The sequence below is a fragment of the Leuciscus leuciscus genome (genome assembly GCF_965113295.1).
Source record: "Leuciscus leuciscus genome assembly, chromosome: 15".
Lineage (NCBI taxonomy): Eukaryota > Metazoa > Chordata > Actinopteri > Cypriniformes > Leuciscidae > Leuciscus > Leuciscus leuciscus.
In genome coordinates this window covers 39,047,064-39,070,423 of record NC_138739.1, presented here as the reverse complement: position 1 = coordinate 39,070,423, position 23,360 = coordinate 39,047,064, and the positions used below count along the sequence as shown (strand labels likewise).

General features: G+C 38.8%; 2 protein-coding genes across 2 annotated transcripts; both read left to right on the top strand.

The window, feature by feature from the left end:
* Positions 1–8,397: 8,397 nt before the first annotated feature.
* LOC309475378 (receptor-transporting protein 2-like) lies at positions 8,398–10,497 on the top strand. The gene is made up of 2 exons (XM_082138154.1): positions 8,398–8,640; positions 9,478–10,497. Exons 1-2 carry the CDS (start codon positions 8,495–8,497, stop codon positions 9,818–9,820), a joined length of 489 nt encoding a protein of 162 aa, XP_081994280.1. The 5' UTR covers positions 8,398–8,494; the 3' UTR covers positions 9,821–10,497.
* Positions 10,498–10,630: 133 nt separating this feature from the next.
* On the top strand, positions 10,631–21,652 carry LOC309475361 (5-hydroxytryptamine receptor 3C-like). Its single transcript, XM_082138132.1, has 10 exons — positions 10,631–11,834; positions 11,964–12,027; positions 14,707–14,879; positions 15,692–15,736; positions 15,950–16,056; positions 16,290–16,459; positions 16,557–16,723; positions 17,124–17,334; positions 17,606–17,797; positions 20,040–21,652. The coding sequence occupies exons 1-10, from the start codon at positions 11,820–11,822 to the stop codon at positions 20,336–20,338; spliced, it is 1,443 nt and encodes a 480-aa protein (XP_081994258.1). The 5' UTR covers positions 10,631–11,819; the 3' UTR covers positions 20,339–21,652.
* Positions 21,653–23,360: the final 1,708 nt, after the last annotated feature.

Below are 23,360 nucleotides of genomic sequence, written 5' to 3'. Positions count from 1 at the left end.
GTCTGTCATTTCTGAATCCTGATTTAAGAACAAAAGAAAAAATGCAACTGCTGTTTACACACACAGTCCTGAACGCCTCAGAGCATTTGCTTTTGTTTACTTCTGTCGGAAGGTTCACATAAGCATGGCCACGGAGATAACATCAGATGTGGCTGTGTGTGTTGGCAGTTGTGAGTAGGAGTGTTGATGGAGTCATAAACTGCGTTTTAAACCGAGAGCTGGAGAAAAAGAAGACTCCTTTCTCTCTGAAATTTCTGCGAACAGCCAAACCTACCATTTCAAACCGCAAACCATGCAAACACCTTGAGAAGTATGACTCTAACCTGCGTGTCGAACAGTTTCCAGCACCCACACAGGGCTTGTCCTGAATATCTAATGAGAAGCGGCCTATTAAAAAACTGTGGGCCAATGCAAGTTTCACTTACTTTAAGTTTACAGTGAAATGTTTTCCTTTTAATCATCAAGATAACCACAGTAGTGCTGGTTAAGCATTTATCATAGCCTACTCATGAGGAACCCCTGTATCTCATTTTCCATTGATTGTTCTCATTGAGTCATTCAGGTAGGTCTTTTTTTTACCTTTTATAGAGTCATATACTGGGTGCTACTCATTTCTTATTTGTGCATATTCATTTCCTTTCCTCACTTCTTACCTCCATCCCCTTAGGATGCAAGGGAAACCTGTGTATCCAATTATAAAATTGACCGTTATTACTTCTGTGGTGTAGATTATTGAAATTTCTTTCTTTCTCTGGAATGTAATGGTTACTTTTCTGAAATGAGGCAGCCTTAATGACGTACGTGACTGACAAATATGACCTCCGGAGGACGCAGCCTTAGAAACAAGACCAAAGTCCCTTAAAGCAGTGGTTCTCAACCTTTTTTACTCCAAGGCCCCCTTCTTCTCCAGATCAATGCTCAAAGGCCCCCCTAAATGCTGGTATACTATCCTTCTGCTGCTATGAGAAAAGTTTGTCTACATGTTGTCACTTCTCCATCTTTGTCTGACTCCGGTTTGAACATAAAAGGCTAAACGTTTTTGAAATGTTGAGTGCATGTCTGTGTGAGGTACCGCCCCTAAACGTACCCGTCACTCGGGTTGAGACAAATCAATTAGAATTAGCCACCTCGTAAAATACGTACAAATTGGCTGTGAGATAGCGTTGCATATTGCCAACACTTTGCCAGTCCACCAGTGATGCGCGGGTCAATGTATAAACAACCCGGACCTGACCGACGTTTTCAACTAACCCGCCCGCAACTCGGACCGCAAAAAAAAAAAAAAAAAATATTGTACCCGACCCGCTTCCTGACCCGCATTTTTTAAAAGTAGGCTAGTAAATGCATAGCAAGAAATACACATGACAAAGCCAGCACTTTGGTCATTATCTTTCATTATTTCGGCAACTTTGCTCTTTCTGTTTGTGTATTTGCGGAGCTTCCACTCCCCAGTCTTCACCTTTTCTCTTGCCGCCTCCATCTCTACCTGCAGACTGAGCTCGTGCGTCATCTTCGCGCCAGTTATTCAGCCAATAAAGTGTAGGCCTATGTATTTCATAGAAAATTGCATGTGAGCGGAGTGGAGCGGGAGCAAGCGGGCGGATCTTGGACAGAACGCAGAGCGGCATTTTTAAAAGGATGGAGCGTCGCCCTATTTCCCGCTCCAATTTCGCTCCGCGCACACCAAGATTCTGAAGCATGCTCAGTCAAGCCTGACTCAGTCTACTGTTGATGACTGCAAGATGGATTCTATTTTCAGTCAAAACTCGGCTCAATAATGGAGTTCAAAAAGTAGGCTACTTCAAAAAGGAAAATAAGAAGTCATACAGGTGTAAAACTAACTATTATGTGGTAGAAGAAAACGACATCGTTTCAGTCAGTAGGCCTAAAGATTAATTTTGGAATCTAAAAAGACACATCTCTCGAAAACATGCAGTGTGATATGTGAACACGCTGGGAAGAAAGCAAAAGGTTAGCAAATTGAATACGGTAACTTAAAGTGTAGCCTAAATTAAATACAGCGTAAAATGCAAACAATTGATACAAGCCCATTTAAATTTTAATCCTGCGCGCTGCGCACTAGTTCAGTTATAAGAATGTTGTCCTAATAGTTAATTTAGCCTAGGCCTACTTTTAAAACGTTTATGTATTTTTATTTTATATTTTTGTTTATATAAATTTTATTTATATTATTAGGCCCATTTATTCGTTTTATTTTACAGCAGTTTGTGTGTACAATGGATATAAGCCCATTTCAATTTTAATCGTGCGCGTTGCACAAAAGTTAACTTATCAAAATTCTGGCCTAATAGTAAATTTACTTTAAAAATTTTTATGTAGGCTATATTTTTGTTTATATAATTGTTATTCATATTATTAGGCCCATTTATTCGTTTAATTTTACAGGACTTTGTGTAGGCTATATTCCTTCTTACATAGGCCTAATTTGTCATTTGAAATAAAACATTTCTATTTGAAAAATGTTGTTGTTGCTCATTAGTTCTTTAGGAGGTAAGGCTGTGGTCTAAGCTACAGTGATATAGGCTACATGTAGATTTTTTTTCCCCTTTTTGGAGCGAGCGGGGGGCGATTTGAGTGGAGCGCGGATCAAACTGCGTTGAGCGCTGATCGAGCGATAATGAGCGGAGCGGCCTGATGAGCGGGGGAGCGGGGAGCGGAGGGGTGGACAGTTCTGTGAGCGATGAGCGAAGATTCTCACCGCTCCACTCCGCTTATGCTCTCTATACTACTATATAAATTACAAAGGTTTAATTGCTTGGCATCTTTATTTCAAACGACCCGACCGACCGCGACCCGAATATCATTAAAAATATTTTTGGATGACTCGTAACCGCGGGTAACCGCGGGTGACCGCAGGCACCCGCTCATTTCGGATCAACCCGCGCATCACTGCAGTCCACTGTTTTTTCGCTGCGGTGGCTTCATCCTATAACGGTGCGGATCCACTTGTCCGTGCGACACATCTGTCGCGCCGCACTCCACTATATTCCTATGGGTGTGGTCAAGCGACTTTGACACGCCCACAAAGCAATCCGGGAAGGCGGCACTTCATTTGGAAAAAAGCTGCGTGTCAAAAAGCTGGCCGATGCCCATCTTTATGCAAATGAATGCCGTTGAACGCGACGCGACTATCCAATAGAAGTAGAGCATGGAGACGGGGGGAAGTCTCTCGCAGGTTTTAAATACGCAACATTTCCCGCTCGGTCAAAACCACGCCCATAGCAGTAAACTAAGGAACGCCCATCAACGTACAAATGTGGGGAGGCGTCGCGACACCACGCGACAGTCGTGTCGCAAAAGTGGATCTGTACCGTTACTGTCACTGACTGAAGAATTTGTTAGAGCTTGAGTCTGTTGTTTGAAATACAAATGTGTCCATTATGTTTGAGGTGAAACTCCTGACTGAGAGCTTTGTGGTGCACGTTGCATTTTCCGGTTTCAGCCGGAATTATTTTTTTTTATTAATAATTTATTTTGTATTTTAGCATGTTATTTTTTAATCCAATGCATTAATAATAAAGTTAATGAATTATAGGAATATATTTAAATTAATTTAAAGTTATCTCGCTGGAGGATCACTAGTGGTCATTTGTTTATGTTGATGTGAATGTGAATGTGCCTCTCAAGTTACCTAAAATTGTTCATGTCTGCGCTAATCATTTAACACCAGACTGATTTGTGAACGAGGGTCAATACAAAGCAGGTTTAGCTAAAAAGTTGTTACTCAAGGATGGAGCCGTACCAACTCTTCGTGATCCAGCTTCACACCCTGAAGACGTAAGTATCACACTTTATATTTAGTAAATTATTGAAAATCGCCTTTATAAATGTGCAATTTCCACAGTTATTGTGGCTAAAGTTTCCAATAATCTCTGTGATAATATTCAAAGAGACAAGAGTTACGTCGTCATACATTTTAAACCTGAAAAAAACCCGTCTGTATAATTCATAACTGCACATTTATTATGAACTATGCAGTAAGGCGATTGTCTTTTTAAATACTGTGTACGTTTTCTGTTTAGATAAGAGACTAAAAATGTAATGATTTTTGCACAGACTAGCACAGCGACACATCAGTAGCATGAGGGATGTTGGTTGCCAGTATTTACACCTGTAGGATCAGCGTGATCGGTAAAGACCACGCCCTCTTCTGGAAAGGGGTCGGGGAGCAGCAGCTCATTTGCATTTAAAGAGACACCCAAAACAGCATGTTTTGCTCACACCCACATAGGACAAGCTATAAAAAATGATCTGTGGAGTATTTTGAGCTGAAATTTCACAGACACATTCTGGGGACACCAGAGACTTATTACATCTTGTAAAAATTGCCATAGGTCCCCTTTAAGGCAAGTCATTTCACTCAGTAGCCATCTGTGAAACGCCTCTCGGGCAGCTACCGTATTTCATTCACGCAAGGACAGCTCCAGTCTCTTTGAATAGGGAAACTGTTGTGTTAGGACGGCTATTGATCGATATTTAATGCTGAAGTAAGCCAGGTTAAACAGACATGATGAGGGGTGGTGGTGGCGCAATGGATAAGACACATGCCTTTGGTGTGAGAGACCCGGGTTCGAATCCACTGTGAGACAGCAATGTGTCCCTGAGCAAGACACTTAACCCCTAGTTGCTCCAGAGGCGTGCGACCTCTGACATATATAGCAATTGTAAGTCGCTTTGGATAAAAGCGTCAGCTAAATGAATAAATGTAAATGTAAATGATGACATCCACTTTTATTTCCTGAAAACGTCCTACTCCCCACTAGGAGGCGGTATTTAACCATATAACTCCTTTATGAGATTTATGCTTTACATAACAGCACATATATATACATATTATTTTTTTTACAACAATTTTTACAACAACATTAATTTACAGTAATGTTTCTATACACATTACATCTGCACATATAAAACACAGAATACTTTTTTCAAAAAAACACATTTAAACCTCTTTATTTTCCTCTAATAACCAAGTTTATTAGGTTTATTCTGCCCCATAGCAAATCAACCAGTTCTCCCAATAGTACCTGCTAATATGCACAAAGTCCTTCAGGGGTCTGCTGTCCTGGAAGGATATCTTTGCAAAGGGTTGCAACTGTGGTAAGTCGTGCTCTTTTTTCTTTTATAAAACTGTTTACCTTGTGTCTTCTGCTTTCAGATGATCCATGTCCATCCAGCCTGGGATCAACAATGATGGAATAACTGGGACTGTCGTGCGAAGCTTTCGGCCCATCAGCAGTTCTGCTGGACAATATATCCATTAGCTAATGGTGTTGCCCAATACTTCATAAGAGTAACACTATTTCCACAAACCAGGAAAAATAGTCAGGAATCTAGAATAGCTGGAATCTTGGGCCCGGTTGCATAATGGCCCCTCGAGACCTTACTTTGACCTGAGTTTGGTCAAGGTTTGGTCCGACTGCATATATGTTTTGTCATAAACTTGATACACCAGGCTTTTAAGGCAAGGCAAGGCAAGGCAAGGCGAGGCCCAAACTGAGCAAAAATAGCAATTTGGTGCAGTTAATATTTGGGTCATTGACGAATAAGGTTTTTAAAAGTGTAAAAAAATAGAATGGAGATATAACTATTTTTGACACCATTTTTTAGTTTACCTAGGTGTTAACAATAAGATTTTGTGGTTTGTACAATCAATTAACACTGTTTTTGTCATTTTTTAAAATTTGTCACCAAAAAAGTCATTCGGTTTAACCATGAATATATCTAAAATTATTAATTTGCAGATAATTATTCATGAAAAAAAAACTGATTTGACATTGATGTTGAGATAGTAGATAGTGTGTACCACAGAAGAAATATTAAATAAAATTATCACTGATCTCATAAATGTAATCATTTTATTGGACTACTCTAAACACTCAACATATTCAAGTAAACCATTGCACAGGGAAAGGAGAAAAGGGGAAATGTAAAAAAAAAATAAAGCCTTATCTGCTTTATATTTGTATTATTGTAGTTCCTTTAGTTATTAAAAACAATATTATTCCATTTAAATATTTACTATATCGGTTTTACCGAATGACCAAGGCCGGTTATACCGAATGACCATGTCTGCTGCCCTTGACATTATGAATATTTAAGACAATAAGCAGACACAAATAGCTTCAAAAGCACATTTTATTGTTAATATAATAGGCTATTAATGTAAAAAGTACTTCAAACATTAAAACATTTTGATATTGGAATGAACATAACTTGTATCGCAAATTATATTAATTAAAACATTGAAATTTGGTAAAATTCAGTCAAAATTATATAATAATGTACTCTGCACATTTTCTATTAATAAAATGTTGCATTTATTTATTCCAGATATGTACAAATATGACCAACATACATTGCTGTCATTCGATACAACCAGTAAGTCATTCGTTATAACCAAATTTCGGTTTAACCGAATGACTCTTTTGGTTATAACGAATGACAAAATCTTCACTCAATGCTAACAGGCTGATATCTAGCTGCCTAGCTTGTTAGTTAGCTAGCTAGCTACCAAAAGGACAATCAAACATTTTATATTTAGTAAAAGTTTTTAAAATATTACAACATTATCCATGTTTTATAACGGTTGTACTGAATGACCTGATATTTGGGGACATGTGTATGAGCAAGTGAAAACATGAATTTTTCGAATAGTTAAGAGAGAGTTACTTTCTTTGTTTCAAAACCATGCGGTCCTTTGAGGTGTCTGAATGATGTCACATCCTGTCACATAATATTGACCACATGACTTGATCCAAAATGGAGCCCTTTATATTGGTTACTCTGAATGACATCAATGAAAATCATCAATGACTTCTACACATAATTTTAATACCATTTTGCACTATGTTGATATATAATGTTTTAAAATCATGCCAGAATAAAAAAAATTATAAATTTTTAGGATATTTTAATCACAAATGAAAATTGCTGTATTGGCCTTCGGACAGTTAAACCGAATGACCTTTTGACACGTCAAAATCTTTAAAATTCCTTTATATGTAGTAAAATATAATTAAAACCTTTTGGATTCAGTAAAAGAGATCAAGTTGTACTACCTCACACACTTTGGATGTTATATATTTGTTAAACACAATGATGATCGAGAGATGAAGAAATAAACATTCCTCAAAAGCCTGTTGTATCATTATTTGATACATACAGGCCTGGTTTCACAGACCTTATTTAGACCTTAGTTCAATTGGGACATTTAAGTAGCTTTTATAAATGTTCCTTAGAATAAAGAAGAAAAAAAACAACTGGTGTGCATCTTGAGACAAAACAATGGCACTGACATATTTTACGATATGCTAGTGCAAGTTGATTTCAGTTAAAACAGCTAAAAAAAAATTCAGGTTTTGTTCATATTGATCATTTAGAGTCCTTAGAAATGTATGTATTAAATATGATACAGTAGTCTTTATAGGGTTAAGAGGAAAACACTTAAGTTTCACTTTTTGTTTCTTTTAGTTGTCTTCTTTCGTAGACAGCTATTTTCTTCCTACTGTGTAAATTTGTTTAAATTCTTAATATTTTTTAATCTCGTAATATTCTGCAGAAGAGAGAAGTGAATCGCGATGCTTCTCTCGCGAGAAATGAATCGCAGTTTCACTCTTTCTCAGCATGTGATTGGCTGTTCGCTACTGATGTCACACCTAAACTCCTAAACTCAGGATCAAAGCCTGAGTTGACAGAGAAAGTTGATGATCATGGTACCAACAAAGCCTGGTTGGATTGGTTTGGTTTTGTCAACTCAAAACTAATCCTGTAACCCGGAGTTTGTTCAACTAGCATCATGGCACTGGTCCCTGATCACCCAGTTGTTGTTGTTGTTTTTTTTGTTTTTTTTTTGCAATAATGACAAGCTGACTGTGCATTATTCCTTACATATTAAGATTTGAGACTTCTAATTTTGAGATCTAATACTTGATATCAGATTTCACACATTTAAATGAGAAAATGCAAAAATCAACAGAGAAGAACAAACACACACCATGTGTAGGCGACCATGTTGTCCAGTAGGTGGAGCTCAAACATTAACAACCATTTCTTTCTGTAACGTTCTTCAAACAGTTACTTAGCTGTTCACATTAATCAGACAATTCGTTTTCAACAATTTTTATGCTATTTCACAAAGAACTCATAAAAAAAAAACAATCAAAGTGGTAAAAGCTTTGACTACTGTCTGGTATCTGAAGTCATCATTTGATATGATGTTATTGCTATACATTTATCCATTATTTTAGGTTTAGGTTTTGCATTCCAATAAAGATATGTAATGTTATGGCAAGCTCAACACACCTTGTAAGCATTGTAAAGCAATGTTCACTTTTGTGTTGCAGAAAACAGATACTTGCTTGATAGTTTCAGTTTCGTTTCTTGTGAATTGAGAGATCAGCTGTTCAGTATATATTCAGTGGGTAATAACAAGGTAAGATCATTTCTGCGACAGCACTGTAAGCAAGAAGACATGGCATTAAAGTTGTGGGAAAGTTCTTTACAGGCGAAGGCGAGCGAGCTTCACGAGGACACATGGCACATTACAATTACAGACTCTATCGAGCCTCACAAACAAGCTCGTGATTGGTTCCAGTACATCTCTGGCTCATTTGCACGGTAAGAACTCATCTTTATCACAATCAAATATTCGAAACATATTAGGCTTTATGGTGTATGGAGATATTTTGATGAGTCATTTATTTGATTAAAACTCTTCATGATATTGAAAGAATCTAGCCCGGATGGATATGTCATGTTTATTTTGTATTAATAATGCAGTATAAAAATGCGCACATCATGTTCTGTCTTACAAACACACACATAGCGAAGTTCACACAGATTGGTAATGATGAGTTAAACGAGTTTTAATAATATTTATGTATAATGCCATAAATAACTGTAACCAAAGTTAAAATGCATTATAAATAATGATATTTGCATATTCCTTGTTTCATCTAAAACTGGCTGTTTGTTGTGTGGTTTAATGCTTTCTAAAGTCTAGTAATTGTCTAGTATTGTGTAATATATCTGTGGTTACAACTATTCATGAGACCATACAATGCATTAATAGTCATAATTAATGCATTCAAAATGCTTTATACATAAAGGCTTTAAGTTAAGTGTTACCAATGTTTTTTTCCATTCTAATGTTATGTAGTTATTGGTTCTCTGATCAAGATTCACTGGTCTATTTTTACATAAACAGTGGTTTGAATCATTGAATCAGAATCAAAAGCATGAATCAAACAGCATGTATATATTATATATACTAATATGTATGAGTATATATATATATATATATATATATATATATATATATATATATATGTATGTATGTATAGGGTTAGGGTGGGGGTTAGGGTTAGCTAACCCTAACCACCCTAACCCTATATATTTATACATTAGTAATGAATGTAGAAAAAAAACTGATCTATTCTCCATTTCAATACATAGGTTCGCTTGTTCTCTTTGTAAAAGAAGCTGGATGTCTAAAAGAGTGCAGGTGGTGTTTCACTTCCACCTGGACACAGCAAAGGAACAGGGAACCATTAAACTGCGACGCTTCAAACAGAAGTGCAGGAGGTGCAATGAAGCTAAGATGGAGGATCCGAACTTTCCAGTGGAAAACATTGATGTGCTGATTGAGAGACTGGTTGAAAAGATCCGCATGAGATGCTACAAAGAAGACCTGGGTGAAAAGAACAGACCCTCGGTGTTCAATGGCAGAGTGAACGGGCCGCATGAAAGTGCTCATTGTGAAGCCTGTCGGCTTGGCGTCTGTAGTCAGGCCAGCTGATCTCATTGATCTGCTCAGAACTAATAAATGGTTCATTTTTATTTATTTTCATAAATTGTTTCAGAAAATAATGATGATGTATCCAGCGTGGACTAGGGCTTGCATGGACTGGTCAGAGAGTAGGCTAGTCGACTACTTCAACCACAAGTCAGCGCTGTCGGAGGACAAGCGCGCAATAACCATAACTTCACATCAACGTGAATCAGCGAGCAAACCGTCAGCGAGCCATGAGCACAACCACAGAGAGTGGCAGGAGGCCGGTGACAGCGAACAGACTACAGCATGTCCTACTTTTGCAGAGCTAAGCGACTTGGGTCAATATATTTTGTTGATCTTGGAACAACATTCCTGTCCAAAAAAATTTAATGGGAAATGAGTATAACGCTGATGTAGAAGCACTTAAGCCTGGTTGTAAGCCTAAACTTGATTCAATCAAATCTGATTGGTTGATTGGAATGTTGAATAATACATTTTTATTAAAATACAGTAGCTATTATTGTTCATCATCAAAGACATGGATTTTAAGGTCATAATGTTGCTGTCAATGCTACTTTGCCTATGTTTTAAATACAAAATTTAACTTAATATTTGAATGTTTTGACAATACATGTAAGAGACGTGTACAGTAATTGTTGCAAACATTGGGCTGTCAATTAATAAACACTTGTTGACATTAACTATTGTTTTTTTGTCTTTTTTAAAAAATGGTAACATAAACCCACAAGTACTCAAGTTTTATTTTGACAAATAACTGATTAGGAGAAATCTATAGTCATGCAACCCCTAACTCTTAAGGTGATATTTTATTTTATATAATTCTATATTATTTAAAATATTTGTAATATTGTGCGCAATAAACACTGATCCATTGATATCATAGTATTTGTGATAAAGCCACCAGTTTGCTCATTAGAGTTATGGATTTTTCAATGATTCTTTCTGCAGGTTCACTGCAGTCACTGAATCATTCACTCACCCGATTTGTTTAAAAAGACGGCTCATTCAGGGCGGAAAAATCATCTATGTGTTGCTGTTGTGGCTTTGTTTGAAACTCAGTAAGCTAAATAGTGTGTTTTAGCATGTAAGTTACTCATTATTAATTGATTGGTCAAGACTTCTGAACATCAGTGCCATGCCATGCACCCCATAGGCCACATATCATTTAGTGCAAATTCGAGAAATATCAGAATCAGAATGTGCTTTATTTGGTAAAGTACTTTGATATGGTTTCCAGGAGCTCTAGGTACTTACATACATATAACACAATAGAACAGAGAGAAATACTTAAATATGTGGAATAAAAAAATAAGTAATATACATATAGATCTTAGGCAGAAGGCATACGTACAGATTTGCATGTATACTTTATATACAACTGTATAAATATGTATTTACATAAGACTTATTATTGCCTAATGCCTGAGTGGGCAATAATAACTGTCATGTAAATGTACATATTTATATACAGTATAAATAGATATTTTCCATTATAAAGGGTTAGTGTGTTCATTATGTTATTTGCCATTTAGTGGAGCCATTTTTTAAAATAAAGTACACACCTGTTACTGCAGCAAAATTAAGATGATTTATTCATAACTGTTGAATTTTGTTCTTTATTGATGGACTAATATTCTTTACGAACTCTTAATCTTTACTATTCCCTGACTATACAAATTCATTGCCGCCCTTGTAGGCCGATGTAAAAAAGGCGTGCAACCACAGAAACCAAACCACAATATGTTGTTACTGTGGGTTTTACAGCACACATGCTGTGCTTTGCATGTTCTTGCTTTTGTATCCTGGGATTATAAAATAAATGAAAATATTGTGGTAAAAGAGTCTATGATGGTTTTAGTTTACCTAAACAAATATTTTTTGGAGTATATAGTTTTGTCGGATGGTCCATTTCAATCCTCGCAGTGATCATGAACTGTGAGGTAAAAGCTTAAATATATTTTATTACATTCTTTCTGTAATCTGCCTTCTCATTCTTCAGCTGATGGCAAGATCACAGGTAAGACAGTCATGGAACAGTAATGCAATAGATGTGAGGTAAAGTTTATAGCATTGTTTAGGGTTGTTGTAGTGATTTACAGGTTTATTAAAGTGTACATTGCAGTGTCTGTTAATACTATCATTACAGGCTGCTGGATTCACAGCCAGTCCTCTACAGTTACAGCTCATTATCTGCTGTCTCATCATGCCATGTAAGAAGAAAATAGATTTTCAGTACAAATTTCAATGCAAAGTTCATAGACTCTATGTAAAACCAACAACTAACAATCTTTTGTGTGTATATATTCAGTATTACAGTAGTATATTGTCATTTAACTCATGACTCTTTTGGGCAACACTTTATTTTACAGTGTTAACACGTGTTACATGTAGTTATTGTAGTAATAACTATAAATTATGCATAATTACATGCAACTAACCCTAAACCAAGCCTATTCCTAACCCTGATCCTATAGTAAGTACATGTAGTTCATTATTATTACTCAGTACTTAAATATATAATTACACTGTAACAGTGACACCTTAAAATAAAGTGTAACCCTCTTTTATTTTATTTGTGATAATAATGTTATGAATATTTTAAATTGTTAAATAATACAAAGCCCCGCACATGTCATGCAGACAAAAGAATTCATTCCAGAAGAAGAAAATAGCGTCACAGTCCAGCTTAAGTAAGCTCAGTGATGTTTCATTTTTGTTGTAAAAAAGTTATTCATTTAGTTCATGTATATATATTGCCGCTCCGGAGAAAACCGTGATGTCATCGTCCAGCTCAGTTCAGTTCTCATATAATGGTGTCAATGCAGGCAGATCAATAATATTGTTGAATATTAAATTAAATGTCCCCAACTAAGCAAGCCAAAAGCCAATGGTGACAAAGGCGAAAAAAATATGAAAAGGAGCAGCCTGATGGCACAGACCCAGAGCTCCCCAGTGCCGTCGAGGGAGGGAGGGGCCAAGGTGGTGTAGTGGCTGACGACAGTTTGGGGAGCTGGGGGAGACGAGGCTGATGGATCCGCAGGAGCCGAGAGACATCGCTGGTGAAGGAGACCCAGGCGACGTCTCGGCGACGAGCATCACAGGTGGAGCCAGAGCATCCGAGGACAGGGGCGACGCTGGTGAGACCGAGGACAGGGGCGACGCTGATGAGACCGAGGACAGGGGTGATGCTGGTGAGACCAAGGACAGGGGCGACGCTGGTGAGATCGAGGACAGGGGCGACAATGGTGAGACCGAGGACAGGGGCGTGGCTGGTGAGACCGAGGACAGGGGCGACGCTGGTGAGACCGAGGACAGGGGCGACGCTGGTGAGATCGAGGACAGGGGCGACAATGGTGAGACCGAGGACAGGGGCGTGGCTGGTGAGACCGAGGACAGGGGCGACGCTGATGAGACCGAGGACAGGGGTGACGCTGGTGAGACCGAGGACAGGGGCGACGCTGGTGATATCGAGGACAGGGGCGACAATGGTGAGACCGAGGACAGGGGCGTGGCTGGTGAGACCGAGGACAGGGGCGACGCTGGTGAGACCGAGGACAGGGGCGACGCTGGTGAGACTGAGGACGGGGCGACGCTGGTGAGACTGAGGACAGGGGCGACGCTGGTGAGACCGAGGACAGGGGCGACGCTGGTGAGACCGAGGACAGGGGCGACGCTGGTGAGACCGAGGACAGGGGCGACGCTGGTGAGACCGAGGACAGGGGCGACAATGGTGAGACCGAGGACAGGGGCGTGGCTGGTGAGACCGAGGACAGGGGCGGCGACGCTGGTGAGACCGAGGACAGGGGCGACGCTGGTGAGACCGAGGACGGGGCGACGCTGGTGAGACCGAGGACAGGGGCGACGCTAGTGAGACCGAGGACAGAGGCGAAGCTGAAGATGCTGCAAGAAGATCCGCAAGTCCGTGGTATAGGCAGAGCGACGACCGACCAAGGGGGAGCCGGTGGGTTGAGGGAACCCAGTGGAGTCACATGGACGAGGGTTCCTGGAGAAGCCAAAGGTCGGAGGAGCCAGGGTGGAGCCGACAGGTCGACGTGCTGAGATGGAACGAGGGCGTCCGAGGCCGGAGGCGGAGCCGCAGTATCCTCGACCACCGGCGCTGCTGATGGTTGCTCGACGTCCTGGCAGGCCATCTTCAGGGACATAGCAGGACAGCAAACTGCCAGTAGCGGCGGGGCTGGAGGACTGGCTGAGCTCTGGGGTGATGGAAGTGACAGGAGACTGGACATAACGATGATGAGTAGGGTAACTTCCACACAGGTCAAAGAAATGAACATATTACAATCAATTGCGGTCATTTTGCTGTCATTAAACAGCGATGAATCTTCAAAAACCGGGTGGGTAAGGGTGGGAGCCGACAGTTCCTCACTGAAGTTTATCAGCCAGTCCTTGGTTTACGTTCCCACGTTCACTCGCTCAGGGGCTCTACTTCCGGCGCGATGGTGAACTCTGTCCCTTGGTCCTCGGGCTCTGGCTCACATGCGCGGCGGGTGGTCCCTCAATGTCTTCAGGGGTCTCTCGCACATTCTCCACGGTCGAAGGTGGTAACTTCGGCTCTGGGTCTGGCTGGGTCCTGGATCGGGGACGGATGCTCTCCAGACACTGGATGATGGCTTCCTTCCAGTTCAGATCAGTGGTGTCTGGGAGGTCAACGGGAAGGTGAAAGTTCGCCCCGATCCAGAACAACGACTTCAGGGTCTCTTTGTCCAATTATGGTGACAATTAGTAAGTCGTGGGAACATATTGGTAATTCGTGGCCACAATATACATGTTTTTTTCCCCTGTATGTCATGTGCAGGGTTCCCTTTAAACAGAACCTGACCATTCAACATATGCAACCTGACCCTCACCATGCAATTTTATTCTTCCAGCTCTACTAATAAAATCCACAGAGACTATTAACTGCTCCGAACCGACTACAGATGCTCTTTTAACAGCCCTGAAGAAGAACATCTTTGACAAAACTGAAATTAGGCCAGTTATTAACTTGAAAACTCCCACAAACATCAGCGTGTCCTTCACGCTGTATGGAATTTTTGATGTGGTAAGTTCTGATGATTCCAGCAATTCTCAATTATGGCCACACAAAATCACTATTCATTACATTAGAAACTGTGCTCAACCATTTGCAGCCAAGATGCTCGCAGCGTTGTTGTCACATGAACATTTACAGTGCTCCAGACACATCTGTACAGGGTCTTTAATTTAATCATTTAGTATATGAAACTATTTTTTTTTTTATAGGTTAAAAAAACATTTATTTCAGAGTTTGTAGTATTTAAAGACACAACTTCATATCTTCTTTTTATTGAATCTGTTTGAGATCGAATTAATGCTAGATGTTTTGCTATAAATTACGGACATGGCATCTGAGGACTATTTCTCATTTTTCTCAGTTATTTCGCTCCAGATTCAATCATAGGCTCGTTCTTACGTACTACAGCACGTTCGCACATGTGCACTCTTCAAAAACGGTGAATTAAATCTCTTGACAAACTAAAAGATGTAAATGACATTTGTATGTATTCTAAATAAAAGATATAGATTGTTCTGAATGTCAGCTTGCTTATTTTGCTCAAGATAAGGATTTATTGAGTCCACATGTCATAAAAACAAGAAACTCTGCTTCTAATCACAGCTCGAGAGCTGTCGTTCCAAACACACAACTTTGCGATGCTGTTTGCGAATGTTCATTGGAACGATGGTTTCGGGAAACACAGACTCGTTGAACTATGCTGATAACAACGTGACTTGCGAACATTTGGCTAACGATGCTTTTGGGAAACACATCCCTGTTTATGAATTGCTCCATTGCTTATTGGTAATCATGAAAAAAAATCTTCTTTTCTCTTTCAGGATGAAAAAGCACAGATACTTAACGCATTCCTCTGGTTGAATTTGGTAAGTTTTATTGGCCTCTTTTAACAAGTCTGATTTACTATATTAACTTTAAAACAAATCAAACTAAGTAATTTAGCAGATGCTTCTATCCATAACAACTTACAAATAAGAGCAATACAATCAGAAAAATGTTAAGTCTGGTTAGTTCTGAATTTTATTTATTTATTTATTTTTTATCCAAACTGCATAATACTGATACTTTGTGTTTTGAAGGGGTGGAATATTGAAGGTTTGAGTTGGGATCCTGTTGAATGTGGAACAAACAGAATCTCACTGCCAAGAAAACAACTGTGGAGGCCTGATGTTGTCATCAATGAATTGTGAGTTCAGAAATATCTGTATTTCTGAATTCTGTGATCAGCTGACCATTATCCACTTTTAATGAATATATTGCATATAATGCTGCAGTCTATACCACACATCTCAAATGATGTCAGCCCTCTAGGTGCTAGATTTTTTGTGGCTTGAGACTGATTTTTATTTTTGATTTGTATTAAAGCTTTGAATGGATAATAAACAACAATACTAACATATACCTCTTTTTACTTTGAAGCATTGATGAAAATAAAGTCCCAGACACATATTACGTCTACATCGAAAATACTGGTAAGGTAATTGATGATCTTCCAATTCATGTCATCAGTTCTTGTAACCTGGACATCTACACCTTTCCATTCGATATTCAGAACTGCTCATTCACCTTTAATTCATACCAACACACCAGTAAGTTGGCTTGACTGAAGAGTAAATTATCATTTTTACAGTAACAACTGACTTTCTGTGACCCCATTAACTCTCATTTGTTTGGTCTTCTCTGCAGTTATGGATGTTCAGTTGTCCATTGGTAGACCGGTGGAGAAATCATTAGAAATTTCTCTTGGAGTGATGACAACTAAAGGAGAGTGGGAGCTGGTCGACATGCTTGCTCAAAAACATACCATACCTCCCCAGGAAATGAATATCTCACGGGACACAATTACTTACTATGTATTACAATTCTATCACAATTAAAATCAAATAAAAAACTTAGCTATAAACAAGAAAATAAAGTTGATCAAAACCAACATACTCTCATGGCAAGTTGAATAATAATTAGAATAAGCTTAAATAGGGGTAACACTTTATTTTAAGGTGACATAGTTACACTTTACTACATGTACTTACTATTTAACAGTAAATTATGTATAATTACAACTAACCCTAACTCTATAGTAAGTGCATGTAGTTAATTAATATTAATCAGCACTTATTTGACTAAGTTCAATGTAACTACGTCACCTTAAAGTGTAACCAACATAGGATATCCAAATTAGCCTTTGTTGGTATTTTAATTGAATGAATCTGCATTCTAAATGAAATTGTTAAAATTACTTTTGTCCTTCATTAGATTGTCCTCAGGCGTCGGGCAACGCTATACGTGGTGAACCTCCTGATTCCCAGCTGTTTCCTCATTACTGTAGATCTATTCAGCTTTCTTCTGCCACCTCAGAATGTGGATCGATCTTCCTTCAAAATGACCCTCATCTTGGGTTACACTGTGTTCCTGCTGCTAATGAACGACCTGCTGCCCGTCACAGGAAACACCTTACCTCTCATAAGTTTGTATAAGAGCTTTTTATTGTAGCATTTAACTTTTTCATAACCAGGCATGTGACAAGCTTCCAGTGTCAAGTACTTATTCTGGCTGCTCTGAAAGAACAATACTCAAGTTAAGTGACAAAATGTCTTGTCATTCTTCAGAGTCACTGCTGGTTATGACAGTTTTAAAGCACCTTTTTCCTCTCTTGCCAACCGGCATTAATATTGTCAAATTTTTGCTGATTTTTAAGACATTGCATTATCTCTCTTTAATAATCAATCTCTTTCCAGATGCATTTTTCTCTCTCTGCTTGGCACTGATGGTGGCAAGTCTTCTGGAGACAATTCTTATCATAAATATTCAGTGTGGCTCCAGTAACTATGGACCGTTACCTCGATGGGCCAAGGTGCTTTTCCTCAACTACCTTGCTAAACTTGTTTTTTTAAGCAAGAAGCCCAGTGACCAAAACTGGGATCTTGAAGGTGAGTCTTACAATTCAAGACTATGCCATATTTTCACTCCTATTGGGGTCCTGATTCACCTATTATACTTTGCGATAATGAATCGCTGAATATATATTATCCTGGATGTGAAAAATTGAATACTGCAACAAAGACTCAAGCTTTCACTAGTTGCGTTTCTATAAAAAATGAGCAGCTTGATCAGCATTGTCATGAATGATTGAATGCCACGATTGGCCAATCAGAATCAAGTTCAGTGAGCTATGTAATAATTATGTTCAACGAGAGTAAATAGTTTCCGGAGTGTCTATTTATACCAAGTGCAAATAGCCCACCTTGTTGGTACAGTAGATGCTATTTACACTAACTCTGTCCACCATTGTCTGATTGAGCCACACAAAATTACACAAGAAACCCATCTGAAAACAGGATCAGGGGTCCGGAGAGTAAGGCGACCGACCCGAGTTCGAATTCGCCTTTTACCGAACTCATTCTTCTCCCTTTTCCCATCGCATGTCAACTCAGAGAGGTGTCTACTTTAAGTTAAAATTGTGAAAATAGGGTGGAAAGTCTGTTCACTCGGCGGCCATATTTGCTACGCCTTCGGGCAGCTATTTCGGGAATACAAGATCAAGTCCTATCTATGTGAATGGGGGAATCCTGAAATCTCAAAAACTGCTCGCCCAACTCGCATTTAAATAACATATTTCCAATCAGCAACAAACTCTTACATGAACTGTCTCATAAATGTTGTCTCTTATGCTCAAAATAGCGTTAAAAAAGCAGTCCTAAATGCCAGTCCCAGAACACTGTAGCAACCGGAGCTTCTAACGGCAGCTGCAGTGGCATGATGACTTAACCAATCAGCTATTGGCTCTTTTATTAAAAATTCGGGACGTATTCCGCCATATTGCCCTCCCATTCATAAATGATATAAGTACACAGGTAAGTGCACCGTCTTTGTATATCTAAAGTCTTTGGTATAGAATAGTGTGAATAAAGTGTTTAAATGGGACCAATAATGCCCCTTTTTACAAGACGTAATAGAAGTCTCAGGTCTCCCCAGAATGTGTCTGTGACGTTTAAACTCAAAACACCCCACAGATTATTTACTATACCATGCCCCTTTTTGGGTGGGAGCAAAAACAACTCATTTGTTTTCGTGTGTGTGTATCTTTAAATGCAAATGAGCTGCTGCTCCCCTCCCCCTTTCCAGAAGAGGGCGGAGCCTTTATATCTAATGCCTCGGATACTCCAGACAACAACAAAACAGAAGAAACAGCATGAGACCATTTCCACAGAACGGGTTTTTGCCTTCCACTGCGATGCGTTTCCATTATTTTCTATGCAAACACACGCTAGACGGACCTTGGGTTTTTTCCATTCTCACACAAAGTGTCTTTTCGTCTAAAAACGCGAGATGCGAGCAGCAGAAAATGCAAGGTGTGAGATGTGTTTTTTAAAAGTTAAACTTCTATTAACTTGAGCGCTGTGTTTTAAGAGTGCCAATTCTAACGTGATCCGCTGTAAGAGATACAAGACGCAAGCGCAATGGTCAAAAACATCCGTCTAGCACATTTACATTGAAAAGCAATTGGAAAAGTAGTGCAGTGGAATGGAAATCACGTTATGCGTTTATTGATAAAGCCAACAACATAACACTTAGATTGTCTCAGCTACATGATAAACATTCTTGTGTTTCCATTAGCTGCTCTAGAGAGGAGATAAACATGGTGGACTGTGTCCCGTCCTGTTACATTGTGACGTCACATTGGGCAAAAATGTGAACGACTCATTTTGAGACACTATTTATGATTTATCGGGGAAAAAAAGAAGAAGAAAAAATACCCATTTTTTACCATTATAAGGTGGTTGTGGACACACTGCCGACACATTTATGCTCAAACGCCATGTAAAAGTGAATTTTGCATAATAGTTCCCCTTCAAGGGTAGGTATAGGGGTAGGTGAACGGAGGGTTTTAGGGGCAAGGACAAGTACTGTCCAAATAAGACGGCATCCATTTAGGATTTTAATAAATATAATCGTATACACTGAATATGTTGTTATAATTGCATACTGTTTTATAATGTACAACAATGCACTTAGGGTGCAAATAGTAAGCTATCTGCCACTCTTTGCACTAAGTATAAATAGCATCTAACAACTATTTACACTTAGAGCAAAGAAAATACTGCTATATTCACTTAGTGTTAATAGCATCTGCCAATAGATTGTTACATTATTATTCTCTTGTACCTGTAGAGCACAAAACTGAGACCCATCGCTGTGATCCTGTAGTCGACACCCCTCCGAGCAAAGCGGTCCATAACACAACTCCTACTCTCCAGGAACTGAGGAAGATAAGCCACGAGTTACTATCCATCCGTCAGCAGGTCGATAAACATTTTAAAACTGATGAGAGCGCAGATGAGTGGATACATTTGGGTCAAGTCATTGACCGCTTGCTTTTTGGGATTTATATTATCTTTCTCTCAGTGAGTTTCATCACTATATTTGTCGTTTGGAAGTACTGGTACAACAAAAATGCTTCTTTGATATAAATAATCCAACTGAAACTATGTAGGAATAAGTGTTGAGTGTACATGATTACTGAACCTGTAACATATTGCCATTTATTATATCGGTAGCACTTTGTTTTACAGTCCTGTTTTCCATGTACATACTATGTACTTATTTTAAGTACCTAACCCTAGTACAATAACTAGGTATTAACCCTGAACCTACCACTAAACCTAACCTTAACCCATGTAGTTACCTTAAACCAGTACTTTCTAAGGTAACTACACTGTAAATACAGGTACTGTTAAATAAAGTGCAACCATTAAATCTAATGGAATAATGCTGTAGGGCTAATAGTGAATATTTTCTGCAAAAGTTCTGTACTTTTATATTTGTTTTTGTTTCTAGTTTTTTTGTGTGTGTTTTTTTTACACTACAAATGATCATACATTTTTAGTCCTATTAGGTCTAAGGGTTCATGCACATATATACTGAGCTGATGGAAATTAATGCACATCACAAATGTATTTCTGTAATGTTTAAATACCTTTTAGGTTACTGATATCTTGGGAAAAAAATGTTTTTGGAATTAAAATACTGTATAATTTAACTGTCGCTGTCTACCCACGACATATGACAAGGATGGATGGATGTTAGCATGTAGTTTCTTCTAAAACGCTCTGTCCATTTTCTTTTTCCCCTCTTGAAAAATAAATTTTTTTCTAATATCATATATAAAGAAGTTATCTTTATCTTTTATCTGTTAATATGATGTTAATAGGGATGATTTTTGGACACTTTAGGAAACTTGCTTCAGAGGAGCAAAATATATGGACACAATTTCAATTTTTTTAATTATTTAACAATGTATACTTTATATAATCATGAACAATAAGATTAGGAACAATAATTACAAATGTACTTATACAAATGTACAGTATTACATTTCATGTTGACATTATCTGTACTTCTGTTGTCCAGTAGGTGAGGGTGAAAAAATAACTTTCAGTTGCATTTCTGTGATTTGTGCTAACACAAACTGGATCAGTTGTGACAGCTGCAGTGATATATATTCATGTCTTTGGACAGTTTTCATGCAATTTCAATCAGCCAAGACTGAATGAGACATTAGCAAGCTCAAACCTCATATTAATACTGCTTACATGTAAAAATCACATTGATAATACAAGTTGTATAACCATTCGTGTGTTTTTATTCTGCTATAGTCCACTATCTCTGTTACTTTGACTGGTAAAGCATGCGGTGTTGACCTTTGGAAAGAAACAGATACTGTATGTGCCTGCTAGTTTCAGTTTTGTTTCTTATGACTTGCAAATAAAAATCACTCAACAAGACTTAAAATGGATGACTTTACATTCCAGTTATTTTTGATGATAGATCCAGGATAAATCAAAACTATTTTAAATGTATTTCTGTCTAGATTGTCAACTTCGTTGTGTTTTTGGATTTTACAGTCACTGAAAAGATACACTGCAGTCCACATTTAATTTCAAATGACTTGAACAATTTTATTAGATAAATATTTAATGGATCAAATTTGAACTGAAATTTCATATTTTATATGTACCTTTATTACACTTGTGACAGAGAGGCAGAGACGGTCGGATCCATTTGCAGATATTTATTACAGAAGATAACAAACTCAAAAGAAGACAAGGACAATCCAGAATCGTAGTCAAACAAGCAGTAGTCAGAGGCAGGCAGCAAAGGTTCACAAACGAGTACAGAGTCCAAGTTCAAATACACCAGATCAAGACAAAATACTGAGTAGCAAGAGATACAAACTGAGACAGAGGTTTGGTAAAACAAGACTTCACAAATGAGAACAGAACTGAACAGTCCAGATAAAGGGGAGCTGAGGGTGCACAGGTGAAACTGATGAAATCATAATGAGGTGATGAGGGAAATGCAGTCCTAGTATGCAGGAGAGAGGGACCTAGTGAGACCAGGAGGAGGCGTTGTCGTGCGTTCCGTGACAACACTAATACTTCATAGTTTTTAAAACACGTTATTAGGATTCTGTAAACACTTCTGAAGATGAACATTTCATGTGCTTTGGTAACTACCTCAAAATAATCATTGTGAATACGTTTATGAATGTAATGGGATATATGTAATGATCCAGCATTATCTCGTTGTTAATTAATACGTAGGTATTAATGCGTAACTTTCAAAGACACAAAACGTACTTTTTTGTATGTTTGGATAGATTCTGAAACATAATATGGATGTATCGGCAACATTTTAACGTAGCAATATTACATTAATGAATCTGTCATATCATAAATATATCTGTTAATTTCCCTTTTACCATTTTATAGATAAATGTAAGATCCCCAGTCAGTCGCTCCAAATAGTTCAAAATTCGCATACCCTGATTTCTCAGGGGAGCGAGGGTCCATGCACTTCGTGAATGCCAAAGACAGGCCGAACGGAAGGACGGTGTATTGATATAACTGACCGTCGAAGGCGAATCTCAAGAATGGCCTGTGACGGGGTATTATCTGAATCTGAAAGTATGTGTCTTTCAGACCGAGAGAAATAAACCAGTCCCTCGGGTGTATTTGCGCGAGGATTTGTCTGGTTGTGAGCATTTTGAACGGTCGCCTTATGAGAGCTTTGTTCAAATATCTCAGATCTAAGATAGGTCTGAGAGCTCCATCCTTCTTGGGCATGAGGGAGTAACGGCTGTAGAAGCCTGACTCGCTCAGAGAAGGATGTACCGGTTCTATTACCCCCTTGCAAAGCAGCTTTGCTATTTCTGCGCAAAGTAGGTGTGCTACTTCCGTATTCACTCTCTCGGTCCGTGCTCGAAAGCACGGGGGACGGCGAGCGATCTATAGCGAATAGCCCTGCTTTACTGTATTCAGCACCCATTCTGACACGCCTGGAATCGCTTCACACACACAGTAAGTGTGAGCGCTCGTGAGCGGGCACAGAGCTTACGTTAGCAACATGACCGGTATGCGGCAGCTTTAAGGGTTCTGTCCCCTGGGATAACCGTGTGACAGAGCGGGCAGTGAGTAGGTGTGGGCACATTTC